This window comes from Copadichromis virginalis, linkage group LG19 (assembly GCF_057382275.1).
Source record: "Copadichromis virginalis isolate Kocher_CV1m ecotype Utaka linkage group LG19, C_Virginalis_male_GT1.1, whole genome shotgun sequence".
In the NCBI taxonomy this organism is placed as follows: Eukaryota; Metazoa; Chordata; class Actinopteri; order Cichliformes; family Cichlidae; genus Copadichromis; species Copadichromis virginalis.
Genome location: NC_140636.1, coordinates 26,681,713 through 26,707,429, shown reverse-complemented (window position 1 = coordinate 26,707,429; position 25,717 = coordinate 26,681,713). Strand labels below are relative to the sequence as shown.

Sequence of the window (25,717 nt, the reverse complement as noted above, 5' to 3'; positions counted from 1 at the left end):
CCATACATGTCATGTTCCTCCCAGTCCCCTTCTTCTATGTTATATCATGAACTCTGACTTTAACTGAGGCAAATGAGGCCTGCCGTTCTTTAGATGTTGTCCTGGGTTCTTTTGTGACCTCCTGGATGAGTTACTTTGATAGGCTGGCCACTCCTGGGAAGATTTACCACTGTTCCAATTTGAGTATAACGGCTCTCATCATGGTTAGCTGGAGTACCAAGGCCTTAGAAATGGCTTTTAAACCATTTTCAGACATGTAAATGACTTTGTTTCTCAGCTGTTTCTTTAGATCATGCTTTTGGCTAGTTGGCACTATTCCAAGACTAAGCTGGTGTTTCCATCGTTCGCTACTACCTCTCAGTTAACAATTTGTTTGTACACAGGAAACGAGTTTGTGTGACCTTTCGTTTCACTCTGCATGTACATAAACCTGCCAGGAGGGGGCCCCAGGAGATCTGTTTTTATGATTATTATATTTTTATGATTAAGGGCTATGTAAATATTTCTATCAGGAGACAGGGCCACTTAAAGTTTACCTTCTTGTGCATTAAAGTCCAGACACCGTTTATTTACTCGGTGTGAATAAAGTGCAGATTATGTGGGTAGCTTTATTTTTCTTAACATTTAATAACGCTACCGTGTTCTCGCACACCATGGCTTTGCCCATTATTAGTCAAATAAAAAAAAAAACAATAAGTAAAAAGACATAGATGTTATAGATTATTTTAATGTAAAGTGGCATATTGTGATTGTTCATGTGTATATTTACGTTTAGTTATCAGTGTTGGTTTTCCTCCCAGAGCTAGTGGCTGCTGTTGGCTTGTCATCCAAGGCTCTCCAGCAGTCAGCCAGCTGTTAGATGATTAGAGCTGCTCTCAGTTAATAAACCAGTATTCTTCACTGGTCAGCTGCTGCTTTTGTGGACTGTGTGCTGCTACTCTAAGATGATCGCTTGAATTGTAAAGACACTCACAGCTTACCAAAGTCTCTTAGGTCAGTTTGAATTGTACCTATTTTGACTGGATGTAATGAGCCCTATGTGTATTTGTGTGTTTATGTTCAATTGCTACTTGTAATTATTGCTCGCTTCTTGCTGACGTTACTCTTGAAGAGGACATTCTCAATCTCAGTGACATTTACAGCTGGATAAATTAAAGGTAATATTATAAAACAGTTACATTACCAACTTGTACATGTGTGGATTGAACAGTACTGAACTGATTTTACTACAGAAATAATGCCATATATATATATATATATATATATATATATATATATATATATATATATATATATATATATATATATATATATATATATATATATATTAAAAAAACACCCAGCACGCCCCTGCGGGCGGTTTATCCTTCAAGCTCGGGTCCTCTACCAGAGGCCTGGGAGCTTGAGGGTCCTGCGCAGTATCTTAGCTGTTCCCAGGACTGCGCTCTTCTGGACAGAGATCTCCGATGTTATTCCCGGGATCTGCTGGAGCCACTCGCCTAGCTTGGGAGTCACCGCACCTAGTGCTCCGATTACCACGGGGACCACCGTTACCTTCACCCTCCACATCCTCTCGAGCTCTTCTCTGAGCCCTTGGTATTTCTCCAGCTTCTCGTGTTCCTTCTTCCTGATATTGCTGTCATTCGGAACCGCTACATCGATCACTACGGCCGTCTTCTTCTGTTTGTCTACCACCACTATGTCCGGTTGGTTAGCCACCACCATTTTGTCCGTCTGTATCTGGAAGTCCCACAGGATCTATATATATATATATATATATATATATATATATATATATATATATATATATATATATATATATATATATATATATATATATATATATATATATATATATATATATATATATATTTATTTATTTATTTATTTATTTGTGGAACTTCCACAGAAGTGTAGCAATTGTTGCATATAAAAAGCCAGCGAACTGGAAAGCTTGGTGAGCTGCAACTGGTGACTTGTTTGCATTTTCAATGCAAAACTTTAAGGCTTTTCAGCCATTATACTCGCATGCTTACAGATTCATTTTACTAATCTGATTACACACACTTCCTGAATAAACCTTCAAGGGACCTCCAGAGAAAATTAAATAATGTTATTTCCCCAATCAGCATACAACTGCATAAACATTTAGAACACTTACAGTTAATCAGTACCTTAAAATAAAGCTTCAGTGCAAATCTAGCCTTATGGAAATCACTTATCATAATTGCTTTTTGGTGTAACACACAGACTCAGCTGAGGGCAGAAAAATGACACACTCTTATTAAAAATTTAAAATATAATTTATTAGAAAAAAATAGTCAACAGAAACAGTCCCAGCTATAATATAATACATAGCATCCCATTTACAGAAGGAACAAAACACACAGTCCAAGAACATCTGCTATAAACACATTGATGTTAATCTAAACCATTGTAAATCTGAGCTATGTAACATACCTGTACAGAGAAAAACAAAATGTGACAGCAGTGTTTGTAGTGTGTGGCATAAGTATATAAAAGTAGAAGTACAACTAGATACACCCGCCTTTAGTTAACTCCGCCCAACCACAGCCATTGGCTCATTGCAAAAGTGGAACACATACACACTCCAAAATCACTGCCAGTTTTAATGTACACACAATACCGGTTTACCCTGTTACACTGGTGATTGAATAGTTCTTCTTGTTGTGCGTTCAAGCATTGTGCCAACCATTCTCACATTCCAGTGACAACGCTTGGCACAGCTTCCACTGCTGTAACTTTACAACTTGGCCTCATTTGTGATGCTAGTAAGTTATGGATTAACAAGCTGCTTAACTATAAAAAGTATTTGCCAAGCACAGAATCTATACTGCACTTCAAACATGCCATAAAAAAGAACATTTGTGAAAATCTGGCACGTTCAGCCGATATTAAGCCAAAATTCTGAACATAACCTCCTCCCAATCAGAGGCCTATACTATGAAGCAGACACTGATCCTCCACTCTTTCACCATTCCTGTGTATAGAAAAGCTATTTACAGAAAACCAATTAGTCAGCATAGGTTTAGACCTGTAAAAGCCCTTCAGGCGCTCTCAACATTTGTATGGTCTTCCAGGAATTATTCAGTTATTTTTCAGAGATCAGTATGAGTATAAGAGAGCTCTCTTAAATAGTTTTCTATTAAAGGTGTTGTATCAATATGTTAGTGCTTTGCATGCTTTGGTCAGTAAGACTGGACAACACCTATTCTTTTTGCTGCCTCCCAAGTGATGTCTATCAGTTTGAGAGCAAGTAAAGAATAAAAATAAAAGCAGATTTGAAATGCAGGCTTAGTCTACATGGAAATCTATTTGTGCTCAAAGAATCAATCAAGGAATAAAATTTCATCTAAGAAACTTTATATCAGGGAAGGAGAACTACTTGAAAGGCTATTAAGAACTTTAGCCCTGTCATACTCTCTGCACATAGAAGCCTGCGGTATCTTCCAGGAATTGTGAAGCTATTTTTCTGAGAACTGGAAAGGCAAGATTTTGTACCTGTTAACCTCTAATCTAGAGATGAGAATGATAGGTGATACCCAGACAAATGAACTAGTTTCATAGAACAGAAAATCCAGGTTTAACTCTCAAGTTACCAAGATAAGATGAAATCCTGCTTCATAGTACAGGCCTCTCGATATGATGGAGATTAGAAATCAACACAACTGAAATCACCAGCTATACTAACTAATGAGTTGTTGGGAAAGTAATTGAACCATTCCTGGAAGAGCCAAGGAACGTTTAAAGTAGGAGGATCTCAAGATTTTAATAGCATCTTTGTCTTTGTCTTCACTAATTAGCATCAGTACAGGCCATAACAACTCTATGAAAACCCCTGAGGCAGATTTGTTTTTCTCCTCAAGCCTTCACTGCCAAGTTACCACTCCTTTCTTTCTTTCTCTTTCTTTCTTTCTTTCTTTCTTTCTTTCTTTCTTTCTTTCTTTCTTTCTTTCTTTCTTTCTTTCTCACACTCATCATATGTGCAAAAAATTGGCATATAGCAACAATCAATGAAAATCAGTTAGAGACCAACTGTCAGTCATGGTCTGTTGTGTGTCTTCACAAACACTTTTCAGTTTTTATCCTGTTAATTTGTAGCTTCGTAGGAGCTAAATTCTTTAGCCGCTGTTTACACAATGACAATTCACAGGTCAGGAGAATGGACATATTTATTTATCTATACATACATATTTATCTAAGCTTATGCTATAAAAAACTCACACCATTTGCTTCACCTAAGCTGCCACAAGCTCAAAAACCTCTGCTGAGGTTAATCTCAAGCTACTAGCTGAAGAGTACAACTTGAAAAAGCTCAACTTAAACCAGAAATGGAAGAGGTTTGCCTTCAAACTAACTAGTGTGTTTTAGGGCAGAATCTTTACTTTGAAGGCAAACAGTCTCCATTGCTAGTTTTTAATCGCACTTTTATGAGTTTCACCACAGCTCAGAGAATAGCTCGCCAGTGTTTGTAGACAGGTCTTCCACATCCATTCAAGTTACGCCAAACCAATGGCAAAGAGTTTGATTGGGGAATGCACCATTTTTTCCCTGTTGATAGGTGGTTCCCAGGGGGTAACTGAGTGGTCTGTAGATCTGTGTGAACGGCACTTTAGCAATCATTTTCCCAGCGATTGGAATCAACCTGCAACAACCAGTTGTAACTGGTCAGGGAATATGCATTTTTGCCCATTAGGCCAGAAGTTGCCAGATGGTCACTGACCATATTGTCATCATGATTGTCACAGATCTGCAAAAGCCCAACAGGAAATTAGGATTCAGACTATAAGTACACATCATGCAGTTTGTCCCATCGCACATGGGGCGATCGTGGCTCAAGAGTTGGGCGTTCGCCTTGTAATCAGAAGGTTGCCGGTTCGAGCCCCGGCTTGGACAGTCTCGGTCGTTGTGTCCTTGGGCAAGACACTTCACCCGTTGCCTACTGGTGGTGGTCAGAGGGCCCAGTGGCTGCAGTGTCCGGCAGCCTCGCCTCTGTCAGTGCGCCCCAGGGCGGCTGTGACTACCCATTCACCAGTGGGTGGATGACTGTGTATAGTGTAAAGCGCTTTGGGGTCCTTAGGACCAAATAAAGCACTATACAAATACAGGCCATTTACCAAAGTCATGTACTTATTTTATGGAAAACAAGTTGCTTTGTTTAACGATTACAATTTGAATCGTCTTTAATGAGACTACACATGCATAGAAATACAAGAACTTGACTGATGCAGAGCAGTAGCATCATTGGCTTTTCTTGCAAAACTGCAAAGACAACAAGGACTTTTTATCAAGTTTTATCAAGTACACATCCAGAAATGGAGCAGCCAAGACCAGCTTTGTGATTTCCACAAAAATCACAAAAAGAACAGTAAGCTATTCTCTGAACAGAAGTCTATCAAAGACTGTTTGATGGATTCAAAGAAGCATTTGACAATGTACTCCTCTCCAGGCAAACTTTAACAAGATGGATCAAACACTGCAGGAAATCTGGAGTTTTATCTGAAAAACAAAGCAGACAAATATAACTTTTTGTCCTTGAGAGCTGCGATATCCGCAACACTGCCCAGTTGCTCATCTGTTTACATGGTAGATTACAATGATGCTGGCAGCAATGCACTTAGTGAAAGGGACTGTGACATCGAGTGACTTGTTCACAAGGACAACTGCATGCTTGGATAGGTTTTCCAACTTTCTTTTGAAACGGATGCAAGTTAAAAAGACTGAAATGAACACAGAAGCGACATTGGTATTTTTCCATTGCATTACACACCAGGTGTTGTGTAAGTCAGTGCTAAAAATTAACTTTGTTGTTGATGATGTAACTAAAATGGTTAGCTTAATCAGGGCAAGAGCACTGAATCACAAACTGATTCACTACTGGTAGAGTTCTTCATTTCAGTATTACTGCTAGATTTTTAATTCTCTCTCAAAGAGAATTTTCCACATGAGGACCTTTCGTTTCTTTTTATCTTCATATGTGAAACAGCATTTGCCTGGATAAAGTTTAAGAAATCCAGATCCTCTCTCAGTAAAGATAACCTGTCCATTGTCCTTTGTATTTCCACCACAGACATTAAACCTGACTTAAATGCATGAAATATTAAATAGTGATTAAAAAAAAAGTTGGTGTTTTTACTATGCCCATGTAACTTTTAGATTGCCTAATTGTTTTTTTTTCTTCTTTTTTTTACTTTTAAACCTGTCTTGTCTTGCAGCTTTTGCAATCAGAATTATGATCTGAATGCAATGTTGTGCCAACATATTTTGCTTTTCCAAGATGAGCTCTATAAATTCTCTATAGCCTCCTCTTGCTTGTGTGTTTCTTTTACCTGTTTATTTATCAATTTCTATTAGTGTTATTTCAGGTAATAACATTATATGTTTAGTATGACAACATCTAAGCTTACAGGCAGGGGAAAAAAAGAAGATGGAGAAAATAGGAGAAAGCATAATAAAAGAATAGAGCACAAATAGAAAAGCACGATGTATCGTCAACTGGTGCACCTGTAAGAAAAAAACAAAGAACAGAGGAACATAGAAGACCTTCATTGGGTAGTTGTAACATCTGCTCCAGTACCATTAGCAGAACTGAGTTCAGCTTATTAGCACCGCTCTTTAGAACAGTCCCAGTTTCCTGTGGCCTCGTGGGAAAACTGCACACCCCTGGTCTAGATAGAATCATACATATATAACAACATAAGTGCATATTTTCAACACGTAAGTGACAGTAACAATGTTTCCATTCTTTACAACAACGCAAACTACTCATGAATCAGAACTTCATCTCTCAGGCCTTGCACTCTGCAAAGTCAACAGGCTTGCAGGCAGTTTCATCAAATAACGAGGAGCAAGGTCAGGAAGTACATCTTCTAAATTTCCCAACAATATATTTGCCCCTCCACCATTAAAACCTCTCAAAAAAGGTGCCTGTTTTAAATCAGTGGAATGTAAAATGACTGAGTAAATACACAAGACAGAACACAGTATACGAGACAGAACCATGACTTAAACGTTACCGGCGCATTGTGGATATAAGCATCTAGCATAATGTAAAGGAGGCGCCCTAGGGACTAGTAGATTGGCCTTGCAGATGCTTTGACATACAGTCAATTGGCATTTTGCACTGGAAAGCAAACTTAATATACTGAAAGTGCTCAACACTGAGGAGATGTGTGTATAATAGGCAGACTGTAATGCACTGGAAAGACCGGGTCAGGCCGGAAATGTTTGCATTGAGAAATGTGCTTCAGATTCTAACTAACATGTCAAAACTTGGTTGCTGTTGTGCACCAATACTTTTGGTTTTTTTGCATTATGGACAGGAGTCAGTGGTTCTTTGCTCTATACACGTAAGGGTCCGGGAGAGTCCAAGTTATCCAGTCTTTGCTTCTTTGCTGTTGCTTTTGTTCCTTTATTTGGCTCTGCACAATGTAAACTTCATTTTAAAGAACTCAGCTTTTCCCCAGGGGATCTTTTTTTTTTTTTTTTTAGTGTTTTTGCTTTTTAAAGTCTAAGAGGTTTGTTTTAACAAATACATTTCGATAACAAGCAGCTTATGTAAGAATGAAAGCATTTCATTTCAGAGAGGAGCCCTGTCCTTCTTTGCAGAACACAATAGAGTGAACCAAGCTGTGGCTCCTCCCCCTCCTATGTCCGCTCTAGAATACACAAAGTCTGAAGGGGGTAACGAATCCTGGTACGCCCCTGCTAAAAGTGCTATTTTTAGCACTTTTAGTACGATTTTTTTTAATACGATACAATATCATTCTTTGTTTTATTCCACTACATGTTATGGAAAAATACTTAGACGCTGCAGGGGAAGTTGCAGGAAAATCTAGAAACATCTAAAAGCCAGCAAATCCTCACCACCGGCCTTTGTGGTTTCACCGAGAACTCTCCGGAATGGAAATTTTTCACCTCATGTGAAGAAACGTGAGTGGAAACAAGCCCGGCCATTTGCTGATGTCCTCGGACGTCTCCCTCAGCATCAGCTATAAAAGTGCGACCGAGCGCTCGGATTGGCTTGTGGCACTGAAGCCGTCCTACGAGGGAACCTCTCGAGCTCGTGGCTGACACCAACTGGACGAAGACCATAACCGACGCTTTCAAATTAAAGAGAGCGGAAATTTACAGTCGTTGAAGCGAAGAGCTGTCAGCTATACGCCGGGAAGCAGTCTCATTTTAGATACTTTTACACTTATTCCGTGCAAAGGTGAGGGAGTTTACCGGTTTGGTTCACTTATTTTCCGCTTTCTCTTAATTTGACTGCTCCACCATCGAACGACCAAACACAAAAACCGGTTTGTTAGGATTTTCGTAGAAAATTTACCAGCTGTTTATCGGAGGGCAGAGGAGAAAAAACGACTTTTCTTAGAAAGCGTTAGAGCTCTCAGGCTTAGAATAATAACACCCAATTGTTGTTTTCCGTACGTGTGCCATTATCGTCGATTAAATGTGATGTGTTAGTGAAAGGCAGCTTTTTCCGCTAGGTTAATTTCCGTGTGGAGATGATGTAATTGTTCCTCCTCTTTCTTTCAGACTCTGCAGCCATGTCCGTGAACGTTCAGGTCAACAGCCCTAATGTGAAGTACACTGACTCTCACATTGAGGCTCAGTACTCTTACCAGACCTCGTCGGTGCACAGAGATGGGAACAAAGTCACGGTAAGTGATTTACATTTATAGTTATGTGTGCGCGTTTAGCCCCCAGCTAACCCGCGCTCTGTCCGTCACAGGTGACCCCCCGCACCACTGAGATGACGATCCGCACCGAGCGCCGTGTGCCTCGGCTGGGAGTGATGCTGGTGGGCTGGGGAGGCAATAACGGGACCACAGTCACAGCGGCCGTACTGGCCAACAAACTGGGTCTTACCTGGAAGACTAAAAACGGAGTAAAGGTGAGACGGGTGTCACAAATACGCACATATGTGTATGCTCCGGAAGGATTTGCATAGACTTTTTTTATGGTATTACTATTTGAAATGAAGAAGCCACACATTAGTAAAAACCTACCAAATAGAAAATGTAATATGATGTTCCTGCTGCACAATAACTCCTCCCAATCAACTTTGTGTGAGTTATTGCATTAAAATAGATCGCATGCTGCACAAATAATCGATTTCATTGAATATGACATATGCTAAGTATGGTCAATTTAATAACATAAAAGAAATACAAATACTTAAGAGAGTGAATGAATTCCACCAGCACGCTATAATGAGATGTGAAAATTACCACTGCAGAATGAATAGCAAGTCTTCTTGTCCTGCTGTAGAAACACAGTGTGCTGTATGTCCCCTGCTGCAGAAGTACAGCCTCATAATAAGCTGATTATACTGACATGTTCAATGGAGGGTTAAAGGCTTAACTTACTTAGGGATTTTCCCTTATAAGGACATCTGTAGTAATATTTATGAGCTGGTTCCTTCTATTTTTGGTTATTACTGCTTAATATATTTATAATTACCATTAAAAATAGGGAATTACATTCGATACAGAGATTAAAATCACATTCTTTTTGCTTTCTCTGCCCTCAGAAAGCAAACTATTTCGGCTCCCTCCTGCAGTCCTCTACTGTTTGTCTGGGATCAGGGCTTGAGGGCGAGGTTAACGTGCCCTTCCGGGACCTCCTGCCCATGGTGCACCCTAACGACATTGTGTTTGATGGTAAGAACAATTCCACACAGTCGTCTCAGGGTGTACACACTCAAGACTGGGGTGTGTGGGTGTGAGAGAAAGTTCAGACAAGTATAGGAGTGTTGACAGCTGTGAAAACTGATCCCAGAACATATGAAAGGGATAGGGAGTCCATAAGGTGAAGGTTTTAACTAAAAGTTACTGCACTGATCTTCTGTAAATTATTACAGTTATTTTGGTCAATATTTATTATGATTATTTAACAGGATTACTTACAGCCTTGTGCATATGATGTTATAGGAAGCACATGCACAGCCAGCACTTTCATAGAGATGCTAGAATCTAGTTTAGGATCAAATGGATTGCTGAAAGAGGTGAGCCTTCCTGTTTAGTTCTGAAAAATAATTTTTTTCTCCCTCCCTTTTTTTTTTTTTTTTTTTTTTTTTTTTTTTTTTTTGTTAGGTTGGGATATCTCTTCATTGGATCTGGGCAGTGCAATGGAGCGAGCTCAGGTGCTTGACTGGTCTTTACAAGAGCAGCTGCAACCACACATGAGCTGCCTGAAACCCAGACCATCAATCTACATTCCAGAGTTCATTGCTGCAAATCAGGAGAGTCGCGCAGACAATGTCCTCACTGGCACCATGGCGGAGCAGGTAATAAAAGTCTCTCACTCCCCTTTTTATTCATCTGTCTACTTTTTTTCCTCTTGCAATTTGTCTCAAAGAGTACACGATCTTCCAGATGGAGCGAATTACAGCTGACATAAGAGACTTCCGTCAGGCCAGTGGTGTGGACAAAGTCATTGTTTTGTGGACCGCCAACACCGAGCGCTTCTGTGATATCATCCCAGGAGTCAACGACTCTGCCAAGAACCTGCTGGCTGCAATCCAGGTGAGATCAATGGCCATAAGAATAAATCCAGAATCAAGTTTGAGTGCAAATCACAATAATGAGCCAACTTAAACTGTGTTGGTGGTCAGTGGTTATCATCAATCACCCACTCAACTTTAATTTCTTTCTAATTCTTAGGACCAAACAGTAATCCTTCATTACATTTACTGATTAATGAAGCTTAGAGGATGAAAAGATTAGCCCTTCTAACACACTTTGGATTTGTAAATGAAATGTCTTAATGAGTCTGAAATAGACAGCAATTCCTTTTATATCAGATCAGGGGAAAGAAAATTATGATTCGCCCCTCTTGGCCAAGTTCTTATTTTATCATCTTCCTTGAGCATGCTTGTACTGCTGTCAGCAATGATAAGAGTCTATTTCACAGACTTCTGATCCTCAGCAAATAGCTCAATTTAAGATAGTCATGAAGTCAACAAGAGAGATGTTTTACCGACGTGATGTAAAGAGTCTCAGGGGAACTGTAGTCAAGCGTTCCTACTAAGCGTAATATGATGACATGCTCAGTAACAGCTATCGTGTCTTTGTTTTCCCTTCATCCATCAGGCCGGAGCTGCAGAGGTCTCCCCCTCCACTCTGTTTGCAGTGGCCAGTATACTGGAGGGCTGCGCCTACATCAATGGCTCCCCACAGAATACTTTTGTCCCAGGAGCAGTAGAGCTGGCCATGCAGAGAGGCGTGTTCATCGGCGGTGATGACTTCAAGTCTGGTCAGACTAAGATCAAGTCAGTGTTTGTGGACTTCCTGGTCAGTGCAGGGATCAAGGTGAGGATTAATGAGACTGAGCCACTTGTCTGAATTCTCCAAAGAGAATTAGCATCTGTTATATTATAGGTATATACAATTAAAGTGTAACTTTATCTTATAAACAACAACTTAATAAGTTTCTCTGCTTTTGACAGCCAACATCCATTGTCAGCTACAATCACCTTGGCAACAACGATGGGAAAAACCTGTCGGCTCCACAGCAGTTCCGCTCCAAAGAGATCTCTAAGAGCAATGTGGTTGACGACATGGTCCAGTCCAACCCCATACTGTACGAGCCAGGAGAGAAACCTGACCACTGTGTAAGTGAGAACGACGCAAACACAGACAGATGACAAGCTCCGTGTCAGTATTTACAGACATCAGCTGACAGACTGTCTCTATTTTCTTTCAGGTGGTTATCAAATATGTCCCATATGTGGGAGACAGCAAGCGTGCCATGGATGAATACACTTCTGAAATAATGATGGGAGGGATCAACACTATTGCGCTGCACAATACCTGTGAGGTCAGTCTGTTTCTGTTGACAGCATCGGAAACAAAGAGGTTCCACCAAATCTGAATTGTTCAACAGATGAAGCTCCTCACCCCCCTACATAAAAACATCACATTGATTTTGTTTATGTTCATGAGCATAATATTTCCCACTAATTCAGTCCATTTGGGTTCATTTTTACTTGTTATTAAGAATTTATAGCAACAAAATGTAATTAAGTATATTTTAATGCAGAACTTTGGCTCCCTCTACTGGTACAAAAAAAGCCACATTGACAGACAATTTTAGAAACGGCACCAATCTTCTGTAGATGTGTTACTATGACTAATTATTTATGATAAAAAAAAATAATAATTTAAATTATTTTGGTTTTGATTATGATTATTTAGCTTATTGTTCAAAGTTGTGCATATATTTTGGTCCAGTCATTAAAAAGAATGGTGTTTGTCTTCTATACATATGTATACCTTCTAATTCTAGTACACAGTGCTCACTCACTTCTTCTTGCTTCCTCTCTAACAGGACTCTCTACTTGCCAGCCCAATCATCCTGGACCTGGTGATGCTGACAGAGCTTTGCCAGCGTGTGACTGTAAAGCCCCAGGGTGAAGAGAACTTCCAGTCTTTCCACAGCGTCTTATCACTGCTCTCCTTCCTATGCAAGGCTCCTCTTGTCCCATCAGGAACTCCAGTTGTCAATGCCTTTTTCCGCCAGAGGGCCTCCATTGAGAACATCATGAGGTGAGTTGATCTGTTTGATTTTCTCTGTCTAAAAGGCTGCATGTTGATTCAACAGAGGGATTTTCAGGATTGAGGCGATTGATATTCCTCAGTTTTAGTTACAGTATCTATCTCCTTTCTTTTCAGGGCGTGCCTTGGTCTTCCTCCTCAGAACCACATGCTGCTGGAGCACAAGCTGCAGAGAAACTTCCTGCCCCCACATGAAACCTGTGTCAACAATGATGTGGCTTCTTTGAAGAAAGTTCCCGTAGTCAACGGAAATCACATTCCTCTAACAAATGGCGTATATGCACACATGGACCACACAGCATGTGCATTATAACTGAGACACTGCAGAACCAAACTGAACTTTGAATCAAAAGAACAAGTTCCCTCATTGACTAAGCTGTTGTTGCGACATCAATTTGGCCCAGTTAACTAGATTTACTGAGTTTCAGTATGCTTTATAAAGCCCACGTACAGCACTTATATGGGCCCTGAAAAGGCAAGTTTGTTTGTTAGTTTGTTTACATATTTTAAAGTATTAACTTTACAATTGTAAACTTGAGTAAATTTTCTAACTGCTTGTGTTTAAATCACAGTAGTTTTCAAAGTTTGCACATTGTACACTATCTTTTATCTGTGAAACAGCTGTTCCTGTGAAAAACGGATGTAGTACCTGCTGTATTTGTTATTTAAATTAACATTACACTGGACCATCTTTTTACCTTACTGTTTTTGTACAACAGTGCAGTCTATCACTACTTTTTTGTAGTGTCTTGAACTGTTTATATACAATAAACTCCTGAATGGTGTCATCTGAACTTATATTGTCTCGAGTCATTCATTTTTGGATTTTCAAATATACTTTTATTTATTTATTTATATATATATATATATATACATGTATACACACATGTGTGTATATATATACATATATACACATACACATGTGTGTATATATATATGTATATACGTGTATATATATACGTATATACATGTGTGTGTATATATATATACATGTGTGTGTGTGTGTGTGTGTGTGTATGTATATATATATATATATATATATATATATATATATATATAGGATGAGACAAGGAACATCCAAGAATACATTGGGAAGATGGCCCCAACTGACCGAGTGCTCAGTGAATACCTCAGGCAGCAGAAACCCAAGAAAGAGGAGGGAAACGAGGAACCATCATGGAAGGACAGGCCCCTGCACGGTATGTACCACCGGCAGATAGAGGAGGTGGCTGATATCCAGAAATCCTACCAGTGGCTGGACAAAGCTGGACTGAAAGACAGCACAGAGGCACTAATCATGGCAGCACAAGAACAAGCTCTGAGTACAAGATCCATAGAGGCTGGGGTCTATCACACCAGGCGAGACCCCAGGTGCAGGCTGTGTAAAGATGCCCCAGAGACAATCCAGCACATAACAGCAGGGTGCAAGATGCTAGCAGGCAAGGCATACATGGAACGCCATAACCAAGTGGCCGGCATAGTGTACAGGAACATCTGTGCCGAGTATAACCTGGAAGTCCCGAGGTCAAAATGGGAGATGCCCCCAAGGGTGGTGGAGAATGACCGAGCTAAGATCCTGTGGGACTTCCAGATACAGACGGACAAAATGGTGGTGGCTAACCAACCGGACATAGTGGTGGTAGACAAACAGAAGAAGATGGCCGTAGTGATCGATGTAGCGGTTCCGAATGACAGCAATATCAGGAAGAAGGAACACGAGAAGCTGGAGAAATACCAAGGGCTCAGAGAAGAGCTCGAGAGGATGTGGAGGGTGAAGGTAACGGTGGTCCCCGTGGTAATCGGAGCACTAGGTGCGGTGACTCCCAAGCTAGGCGAGTGGCTCCAGCAGATCCCGGGAACAACATCGGAGATCTCTGTCCAGAAGAGCGCAGTCCTGGGAACAGCTAAGATACTGCGCAGGACCCTCAAGCTCCCAGGCCTCTGGTAGAGGACCCGAGCTTGAAGGATAAACCGCCCGCAGGGGCGTGCTGGGTGTTTTTTATATATATATGTGTGTATATATGTGTGTATATATATATATATGTGTGTATATGTGTATATATATGTGTGTATATGTGTATATGTGTGTGTGTATATGTGTGTATATATATGTGTGTGTGTGTATATGTGTATATATATGTGTGTGTGTGTGTGTGTATATATATATATATATATATATATATATATATATCTTATAGGGGCGATTGTGGCTCAAGAGTTGGGAGTTCGCCTTGTAATCGGAAGGTTGCTGGTTCGAGCCCCGGCTTGGACAGTCTCGGTCGTTGTGTCCTTGGGCAAGACACTTCACCCGTTGCCTGCTGGTGGTGGTCAGAGGGCCCGGTGGCCCCTGTGTCTGGCAGCCTCACCTCTGTCAGTGCGCCCCAGGGTGGCTGTGGCTACAATGTAGCTTGCCATCACCAGTGTGTGAATGGGTGGATGACTGGATATGTAAAGCGCTTTGGGGTCCTTAGGGACTAGTAAAGCGCTATATAAATACAGGCCATTTACCATTTATATAGATGAAAAAGAGAGAATGTCTATAGCTGAGAGATGTATAATCTCTCCAGTCCTGGGACAAACTGTTTTGCTTAAGTGTTCAAGAGGCATCCTAATCAGATACTTAAATCCCCTCAACTAGCTCCATTTGATGTGGAAGAGCAGCGGCTCCCTCCCAAGTCCCTCTCAAATAACCAAGCTCGTTACCCTATCTCTAAGGTAGAGTCCAGCCACCATTTGAAGGAGACTCATTTCCTCTGCTTGTATCCACAACATCCTTCTTTCAGTCACTACCACAGGTGAGAGTAGGAATGAAGATTTACCAGGAAATCCAGAGTTTCACTTCTACGCTCAGGTCTCTCTTCACCAACCAATTTAAATGAACTCTACCAATTCTGCTGAGAAGACTGGCCAAAGATCAAGTCTGAATAATGCCGAAGGCTTGTTGATGACTACCAAAAGCGTTCAACTTGCTTGGAACCTTTATCGAAATATTAGTCTATTTTTGAGCAGGTATGTATACTTTTATCTTTTATAGCGTAAAGCCAAAGTAAAATCAAATCTGCTGCACATGCACTAAAATACAAAAGTACCATTAAATATATATATACAAAAAATGTAATCACAGATAAGTTGCTATTTTTTAACATGAAAAACTACATAAAACTACACTTTTTATGTAATGTTTTGTTATATTTGCTTTGTCCCACAGCCATATTTTAGACATTTAGTGTTGGAAAATTAAAAATGTATTGGTCAACTAATCTTATTTTTAAATAAAAAGAATACATGCACATCTGTTTTAACAAACTGCATCACTTGTTCTAATATATATCAGCATTTTTTGTATTCTCATAAAACAAACCTGTCCCTTTGGGTCACTCGGTGAGTACAGCAATGGTCATGTGACTTCTGTTCTTGTCACATCCATTGAAGGAACCGAAATATAAATATATAATAAATAATATAAATATACTATATATTTTCTTGAATATAAATAAATCAAGCCAAATTTTTCAGTTACATCAAGAATAATATTATTGGCTGTCATTTCTAAACAGCTGATATCTCCTTTGAACCTACCAGTAGCAAAATGAACTCTAAAATAAACATTTAAAGCACTACTTACATAGCACTTATCCACTCTGTATAAGCACTCAGAGGATTTTCTAACCACAGGTCTCATTCACACATGCAATCATATAAGTGCCTTTTTCCTATACATGAAATCACAATCCCACTGTAAGCCAACTGAAAATGTACCCTATTCTTGAATATGTGCATGTGGAATTTAATTAAATATTTTTTTTTGAATATGTTTATATTTTTGTTTTAAGAATGCCTTTTGATGTGATGTGAGTGGTAGAATAAACAGTCGACTTGTATATTGTTTACAACGAGCCAGACAAAGAGGTGGTTTAATTTTGCGACGTTTTCCTGAACGCCAACCGGGTTTTCATCACTTCCGCTGCCGTTGCTGCGACACGGGACGTCAACAGTAATGGCGGACAAGGAGAAACGCCGGTCCGGGGTTAATCCTCCGGGGATGCCCGCGGGTAAAGCCACCAAATCGGACAGCGACAGGGAGTTTCTGTCACAGGCAGGGGTGGGAGACCTGCTCCGCGGAGCTATCCTCAAAATGGTCGAAGCCAGATCAGACGATCCCATCGGGTTCCTTGCAGACCACTTCTGCAACCTCGCATCCGTGACAGCCGCCGGCTCGGGTGGTTGCGGCGACGAGGAGCAGGTGAACACCGGCACTGTGAGCGCAGGAGCGCAGGAGCAGCAGCGTCTCAACCGGGCTCTGTGGCACCTGCGGCTGGCCCATCACTCCCAGAGGTCCGGACAAAATACAGAGGTTTATGGTCTTATATTCGACAGCAATGCGGATGAAAGCAGTGTGTATTGACGGAGAACTGTTGAATTTTCAAACATAATACATATCAGTATTTAGAAGAGCAGCTATTGTATTATATTATATTATTTTTACGGGAAAAACTCTGTCAGACTATCAGACTGACTAATGCTTAATAGTCTGTTTGATTCTCATGTTCTCTTTTATTCTCTTGATTTTGTTTTCCTTTGGAATTTTAAAAATAAATGAATGTAAGTAAAAGTATGGTGATGGACAACGTGCTGTATGTTTTTCAGCAACAGGGTGGAACATACATGTCAAACGAATTTGTTCCTCACATTAACGTTCTTCCCTATATAAGCTCTATTCAACAGCTTTAGAAGTATTTAGATTTTAACTAATATTTGTAAAGTCATCTTTCTCCAGAAACAGGCTTTTTTTTAATGCTGTATATCCATTATTTGCATATTCATTAGTCCTTACAGCCCACCGTAGTGTTCTGGTTTAGAGACGTAAGAAACTGCTCTATCATCTCTCTCCTGATTATGATTTATTTCCTGCAGTGATAAAATGAAAGGAAAACTAAACAAAATTGAAACAATTTTGTGGATTTGGAAAATTAATTAGAATAAAAGAAATATAGAGAAAATATCATTATATTTCTTAGTCTGGTAAAATGTTATTACAACTTGCCTGACGAGGCACTGATAGGCATGTTTATTCAGAGTCTGGATGTCTATGAGACTGTGTGTCAACTGCTTTCAAAAATGTTTTTAATGTAATATTTGTACTGATTTTCCCCGAGTCTTTCCTGTGACATATGCCATCCACAAAATAATAATTAAAAAGACTAAAAATAAAGCTAAAGGTAATAGAAAACAAATTTAAAGTAATAAATAATAATAATAAACTTTATTTATAAAGCACACTTAAAAACCAAGGGTATGCCAAGGTGCTTAACAAGTAAAATAGAGTATAGGAGGAGGATAATAGAAATAGGACCAAAGCAAGTACTAAATATGCAAACAGATAACTGTCACTAATACATAGGAAAGCAACAGGTACAGAGCAAACAAGAATTTAAATGAGCATAGAAGTGCATGATATAAAATCATAAAAGAAATATTAACTAGAGGGAAAGGCAAGATTGAATAAGTGGGTTTTTAATCGTGATTTGAACAGTGCAATGGAGTCAGATGCGCGGAGGTCGAGAGGAAGGGTATTCCACAGTACCGGGGCAGCCAGAGCAAACGCACGGTCACCCCGGGACTTCAGTCAAGATCTGGGTTGGGTCAGAAGTAGTTGAGTGGCAGATCTGAGTGTTCTAGCAGGAGTATGTGGTTTGAGAAGTTCACTAAGATAACTTGGCGCTAATTTATTAATAGTTTTGAAAGTAAGGAGTAATATTTTAAATTGAATACGGTACTTTATGGGCAGCCAATGCAGGCTAGCTAGGACAGGGGTAATAAGGCAAAATTTCCTGGTACCAGTCAAAAGGCGGGCTGCTGCATTTTGGACTGTTTGCAGTTTAAGAAGAAGAGAAGAGGGAAGACCATAGTACAAGGAGTTACAATAATCCAACCTGGAGGTCACAAAAGCGTGAATAAGCTTCTCCAGGTCCTCATGCGGAATATAATGCCTAGCCTTAGAGATAAGGCGCAGTTGGTGGAAGCTAGATCTCACTACAGCAGACACTTGCTTATCGAGTTTGAGCGAGCTATCCAGCAGTACACCCAAGTTACTGACATAGTCACAAGAAAAACTAGCAAAGGAACCCAGGGCAGCACAGAGTTGGGCACGAGGGATTTTACTGTTGAACACCACAATCTCAGTCTTCTTATCATTTAAAACGAGGGAATTACTCAGGAACCATTCTTTGACCTCCCGCATGCATTCTTGAAAGTAGTGCAGGGACACAGCAAGGTCGTCAGTAAGTTCAAAATAGATCTGTATGTCATCGGCATAACAGTGGAAGGCGATATTGTATTTTTCAAAGATTGTGCCTAGAGGGAGCAAATACAATGAGAAGAGAATAGGGCCTAAAACTGATCCTTGAGGCACACCACAACAGACAAAGTGAACATTTTAAAACAATAAAAACTAAACTGAGACAACTTCCACTCTGGAAACTAACTAAAACTAAACTGAATTAAAAACAAAGAATCCAAATGAAATAAAAATAAAAACTAATCAGAAAATATGAAACTGTAATAACTCTGCTACAGACTAAAGAATAATTTGATCTCTTTTATTCCACCTTTCTCCTCAGATCAGCATTCAGCAACAACGTCCGTGTGGCCTACGACCTCCTAAACCTCACTGGACCTCAAACATGTGCAGGAGAGTTTTCTGAAGGCCCCGATGGCCCCTGCACCGACAGCCCCGCTGGAGGAGGAGGAGTGAGAGGCGGCCTCTACACTCAGACCTTGCAATGCCTGTGCAGCGAGGGTGGAGTCCCTGCATCCACCTCTGCTCCCCTCCTGCGACGCCTCCATTGTCACGACCATGAAGCCGTCCCCTATGATGTCTTCCGTCATGGCGTGCTCACGTGTGCCGTTTTCTCAGACTACATCCGACAGGCTCAAAGGCTTTACGCCGAGGTGTGCTGCCCAGGTGAGGGCACTGCCTCTCGGGCGTTGTGCCTGGCCGTACTGGGGACCTTGAAAGAAGCGCTAGAGACTTCCCAGGGCTCTGACACAAACTACTGTGCCAACGCAAACACTAAAGTGAATTCCTGCCCTGAAGCTAATGTGAAGGCTATCCGCTACCTCGAGGCCAGTGCCAAGATCTCTCCCTGCAAGCTGGCTCAGGCCATGGCTGGTGCACAGACACAGGGGCCTGGCGGAAACATGGATGCAAAAGAGTTTGAAAACGCAGCTGCAGAGTTGTTCATCACTCGAGTGAAAGTTGTGTCCTAAGTCTTTGTATGACTGAAGAATGTACAAGAATCTAAAGCATATCCACATGTAAATGATTCGCTAATATTCACCTTCTGTAACCTCTAACCTTACTGTTATTCAGTAATAAACACCTGCACAGACATCATCTCCTCTTAAGGCTCACATTACACTCAGCAAGTCCAGTCGAAAACATGTTGTTTTTTCACTATTCATAGCACTATTGAGGAACTGCACACTGGAGTTCTTTTTGCAAAACAGGAGTTCCTATTCCTCGAAATCAGTATTTCTTCTGACAGAGAGTCACTGTTTTTGAACCTATTTATTGAAATGCTTGGAGCAGAGAGCATTACTAGTGAAATAAACACTGCTGTAATAAATGGTCCTCTTTTAAATAGCTCACTTTTTGTCATTCACTGAGGCTATACTGAACACAAAAGGCAGTGCAGGAAGAAGCATTTAGGATAGTACTGAACTATTTTTGTTTAATGTGTACACAATATAACATCATTCATCATGTATGACTTACATAGAGAAAACATTGCCAGATGATAACAGTAAAGCATCAAATACGCTGTCTACACATTGAAGAGGTTTGATGTTAAATGAACTTTTAAATTACAAAGTAAAAGATCACTGGGGAGTGTAGAGAGACAACACAACACACTTCAGGGATATTATTCTGTCCAGTTAGGAAGTATAAACCACTGTGAGTCCATTTCACCTGCTTTGGTGCAAATGAAAGTCGCAAAAGTCGCCACAGAGTGGCAACAAGACAACCCCTAATATGAAATATTTTGAAGAACAAAGACTATTGCACTCTCCTTATCCTTCCTATCAACGCTCCTGGTGGTAGCATGAGACGGTACTTGGATTCACGCGGCACAGGTAGTCCAGCTCCTCCAGGATGGCACGTCTGCATGTCCTGTCAAAAGAAGGTTTTCCATGTCTCTCTGCAAAGTTTCAAGAGTGTGGAAGAGACATCGGTGAACCCGTTTCTAGTACCTAACGCATTTAATGATAACCAGTTTCTGTCAGTCTCGAAGAATGTCAGATGCTTACATCACTGTTTCCAAAGCACTACAACCCTGAATGCTAAAACAATATACAGAGCTTCATCAGCACTGAGAGATGTGCAGTACCGTACTCGTCTTGACAGCCACTGGATGGCAGCACCACTCACACCCAGACATAAACAAGCAGAAAGCGGAAGTGGAATGAGAGAGGCTGTACTTTAACCAGGCTGACATGTTACCCGCAGTAGTGTCGCCTCCCGGGTAAAGCTGGAATAATGGAAGAGGAGGAGCAGCTGCGCTCTTTGATGTTTCTCGTGACTTACATGCTGCTGAAGCGCATGAGAGACATAAACGACGCAAACATTCAGAGACGCAACGAGATCCAAAGACGCATCAGACACCGCCAGTACTTCTTCCAGAGACAGAGGAGGATGCTCATGGTCAGTCCCCCTCTATAGGGGCTTAAAATAATAACACATCAACATGTCAAGTGCTCTTAACTAATATAGTGTATTATCTGTCTGCAAAACGTCAAAGCTTTTAATAAAGTCACGTTGTACACGACCAACACTTCAAAACTCTTAAATCTCACATTTACAGTCATATAAAAGCACTAAAACCAGAGACTGTGGGCCTACCTGCATTTAAACTTGAAAATATGTCAGAGCAGCCACAGTCAAGCTGCTAACAGCTGTCCATTAGCTATGAATTAGGTCTGTTATATGCAGGTTTTTGTTCTTGTTAAATAGGGTGTTACATTTTCTGAAATGTTTAATTCATTAAAAAAAAAAGGACAGATATGCAGATACCAGCTGTTGGATTTTCCCCTTGTAAACTTTTGTTTTTATGGTATATTTGGGAAATTTCTATATCTACTTATACAGATATATTTTACAAATCACAGCAACCTTGATGATATTATGTTGGGATAATGAAAAAGATAGTCATCAAATAAACAACATTACACTGAAAACAAGTACAAGTATGGAAGATTGTTACTGACACAAGAAGGTTTTTTGTGTTATTTTTTGCCATCTCTAACTCAGAATTTCTGGTTAGTATAATATTACAACGTAAATAGATCATTTTGATGAAAGACCTTGTGCATATTGGTGGATTAACCCTTGCAGGAAATTTTATATATGTATGTATATATATTTTTATGTAATGTTTTGTTATGTTATGTTTGTATATATATATATATATATGTGTGTGTGTGTGTGTGTGTGTGTGTGTGTGTGTGTGTGTGTGTGTGTGTGCCTATGTTTTTGGTATTTACCAGTACTGTTAATGTAGCATAGCTGTGGCATAAACTTACATTGGGTGGTGCTCTAATAAATGTGTTATGTAATAATAATGTAATAAGCTTTATAGTGTATATTTCTAAAAAATCTGCTTCACCATTTGCATTTGTATATCAAATGAGCAACAATTTAAATTTGACAACTATCAAAAAATCTGTAAACTTCATCACTAGGACCAACTTCATATCTCCCCAGTTATTACATAATGTACTGGAAAATAATATTTTGTTACATGGGTAAACTCAGTTTAACCATTTGATTGTGCCAAAACCATATTAAATGTTGACATGTTATTACATGAGTCCAAGAATACAATATCCTCAAATTTTCTGCTATATCAACGGCAGCATGTTTAAAACAAGGGGCTTGCCAAAAAGGTGCTGACTTAATAGATCACTAAAATTACCTTTGTGGTAAATATGAATTTAAAAAATTATCTGATTGAATAACTACTGCTGGGATCAAAAAAGCAAACATTATGTTAAAAAATGTGACAGATTTTGGATATTTCAGAGGGAAGTAATTTTAATTTTGTTTTTATGTTTGTCTCTGTAGATGATGATAGCGGGAGGCGTCCGCTCCAATGCCCGCATCCGCACTCGTCCCTGGACCACCACTCCAAGCACAGACTGGTGGGAGCGGGTTGTCATGACAGAATTCCAGCCCTCTGATTGGCTGGATAAGTTTCGCATGAACCGAGAGACGTTCTTCTACCTCTGCGACAAGCTGAGGCCCCGCCTGGCTCGACGGGACACCAGTTTCCGCCTGGCACTGCCCGTGGAGAAGCGTGTAGCTGTAGCTTTGTGGCGCCTGGCATCCAACATCGAGTACCGCACCATCAGCGCCTTGTTCGGTGTGGGGAAGTCGACCGTGTGCAGGTGCGTTAGAGACATGTGTCACGCCATCGTGGCGCTCCTCAGCTCCATCTACCTCCGATCGCCAGGTGAGCAGGAGCTGGAGGATTCAGCTCAGCTGTTCCTGTCTCACTGGGGTTTCCCTCACTGCGTCGCTGCTATAGCAACACTCCACACAGCTATTATCACCCCATCAAACAACGCGTCTGACTACGCCAACCCCGCCGGCTGGCTCTCAGTCATGTCGCAGGTGACGAAAGCGCCCATTTATGTCACTGCAATTACAAGCTTGCGGGTTATCCAATCAGAGTCCGACTGTTTGCCTCTGTGTGCCTTCACTGTTTTAGGTGGCTGTTAGCGGTCGGGGGCACTTCTGGGATGTATGTGCCAGTTTCCCAGGCGGGACAGATCCAGCTGAGATCTTACAGAACTCTTCGCTATGGGCAACAGCCGCCGAGGGTGGACTCTCACCTGCCCCGCCACCTACCTTCATGGGAAAATCACTCAGGTAGAGTTAACAGAAGAAATTCAGTCACATTTTTCAGGCATTCAAGTTGTTTTTTTCCTCATGTATGTCAGGTTTTCACATGGCCTTTGTGTAACAAGCAAATGTAGACACTGTGATGTCATCCTTTAGTTGGATGACCATTTTTATTGTTGCCACATTGATGTTTTGAACCCAAGGACACTATAATCCTCTTTTCTGACTCTTATATTTACTGAGGTCACAGGGCAAAGGAAACCTAAGCTTGTTTTCCTATAAACTTCTGTACAACTGCACGTCTTTTTAATGTTGCCACCTGCTGGCCAATAAAGATAATGCAAATTTGCAAACTGTGAAATGTAGTAGTGTTGAGTGTTTTTGTCTATTTCAGGTGTTCCAGGCATTAAATAAATGACACTCATTTATCACATCCAGGTATGTGTTGCTGGGTGAGGCCTGTTACCCGCTCCAGAGCTGGCTGATGAAGGCCTATCCTGAGGAACAGGGCAGGACGGCGAGTCACGCGGCACTGACGGAGCAGCAGCAGCTGTTTAATGGACGGCTTGCCCGAGCGCTGCGCGTGTCTCAGGAGGCGCTGCTGCGGCTGAGGGCACGCTGGCAGTGCCTCAGCAAGAGGAACGACTGCGGACTGGACGTGGTGCCCACCATGATCCTGGCTTGCTGCATTCTGCACAACATGTGCGAGTCTCACGGAGACGCATTTAAAGCGGAGTGGCAGGTGGAGGTGGCCGAGGCAGAGAGTCCCCAACCCAGCCACAAACAGCTTCTCTCTACTAGCATGAACCAAAGTAATAATGAGGAAGTCAGGCAGCTCTTCTGTGACTATTTTGAAGAGCAAAATAAGAAAAATAATTGAACACTTTTTTCCATGTGCAATTATACCTTTTGTTACATTACCAGCATGACTGGATTACTGAAATAAGAATCTCAATCTGTTGCTTTTTTTATATTTACCTAACTTTACTTACATTTATCTCATTAAAAATTTTATTCGGCTCTTGAATTTTCTTCAAACTGTTCTTCAAAGAGAACAGTACATATAACAGAACAGAATTAAACTGAAAAACAGTGGAGTATCTTATAACATGTCAGTTTTTCCTGAGCTCTTCTTGTGAGCCCACCCACACTAGAGACCATGCTTTTCCAAGAGTCTTTATCAATGTTCAGCTTTAAATCCATCTGCCAGATTAGCCTTAAAATGTCACATTTCCCATACTGTGTGTTGGCAACAATCTTATAAAAGGCAGAGGCAAAGCAAGCATTTCTAAACATTACACTTATTTATGATGCACTTTGGTGAATGGGTTCCTTTTATTATTTTTTTTATGGTAACAAGAAACTCCTGTATATGTTTTTGCTCAAATGCACTATTCATACAATAATTCAAACTACTACAAAGGCAATAGATTAAACCCCTGTGAGTTAATAATAACATTTATGATTATTTTATTAAAAAATTATAAAATTAGAGTAGCAGAAATAAAGAAATGCAAGAAAGAAATGAATTTGTCTTTTCATAATATCATGTTGTCTTCTTTAAAATATGTTGATGTAAATAAAATGGTTTAACAAGTATAAGAGACATGTCAGCATAGTCAAAAAGAAAAGGTGGATTTATAACTTATGTTAATTGTTGTATTTGACATGCAATTTGGTTGTCAAGAAGCTGTGACGAGAGACAAGTGACAGTTTTTGAAGGTTTCCCTGGAGATATTTTGTATTTTAAATAATATTTTGGAACCCCTTTTCTACACTTGCCTCGAGACATGTTTAATTTACACAACAAATGCGTGTTCTAGTATTTTGTACAGGGGTTACTTTGAAATTCATGGGTGGGACAGAAATTGTCCTGCAATTGCAGAGTGGCCCATTTATGAATGCCAAGTGTCCTCATTTGCTTCATGGACTCAGTGAATGAATGAACCCAGTCTTAACAGGCGACACTTGCAATTCTACTATAAGGCCACTAGATGCCGCTGTTATTCCAGCACACTTGACGCTCGCTTCCAATACCCTGCAGGTTATTGATGGAAGGATAAGGAGTGCTTACATATTTAAGCGTTCCTATATATTCTAACATATTATTAAGCTGGAGATAGCATATATGCAACATGTGCTCTGACTTGGACGACAATAAAAAAAAAAACAGCTTTTATCTGGTCATGCTTTTTAGGTTTAGCCTGCATCTGCATCTCATGGATCTAACTTG

General features: G+C 40.4%; 3 protein-coding genes across 3 annotated transcripts; all 3 read left to right on the top strand.

Moving 5' to 3' along the window:
• The first annotated feature begins 7,694 nt into the window (after positions 1 to 7,694).
• Positions 7,695 to 13,375, top strand: LOC146686285 (inositol-3-phosphate synthase 1-A-like). Its single transcript, XM_085441870.1, has 11 exons — positions 7,695 to 8,233; positions 8,560 to 8,684; positions 8,756 to 8,917; positions 9,557 to 9,686; positions 10,119 to 10,312; positions 10,401 to 10,550; positions 11,118 to 11,336; positions 11,474 to 11,638; positions 11,731 to 11,844; positions 12,355 to 12,572; positions 12,699 to 13,375. The coding sequence occupies exons 2-11, from the start codon at positions 8,571 to 8,573 to the stop codon at positions 12,892 to 12,894; spliced, it is 1,662 nt and encodes a 553-aa protein (XP_085297996.1). The 5' UTR covers positions 7,695 to 8,233; positions 8,560 to 8,570; the 3' UTR covers positions 12,895 to 13,375.
• A 3,022-nt stretch (positions 13,376 to 16,397) lies between these two features.
• On the top strand, positions 16,398 to 20,231 carry tpgs1 (tubulin polyglutamylase complex subunit 1). Its single transcript, XM_085442070.1, has 2 exons — positions 16,398 to 16,916; positions 19,202 to 20,231. The coding sequence occupies exons 1-2, from the start codon at positions 16,579 to 16,581 to the stop codon at positions 19,848 to 19,850; spliced, it is 987 nt and encodes a 328-aa protein (XP_085298196.1). The 5' UTR covers positions 16,398 to 16,578; the 3' UTR covers positions 19,851 to 20,231.
• An 800-nt stretch (positions 20,232 to 21,031) lies between these two features.
• On the top strand, positions 21,032 to 24,511 carry LOC146686283 (uncharacterized). The gene is made up of 4 exons (XM_085442307.1): positions 21,032 to 21,285; positions 22,705 to 23,253; positions 23,351 to 23,511; positions 23,923 to 24,511. The coding sequence occupies exons 1-4, from the start codon at positions 21,121 to 21,123 to the stop codon at positions 24,362 to 24,364; spliced, it is 1,317 nt and encodes a 438-aa protein (XP_085298433.1). The 5' UTR covers positions 21,032 to 21,120; the 3' UTR covers positions 24,365 to 24,511.
• Positions 24,512 to 25,717: the final 1,206 nt, after the last annotated feature.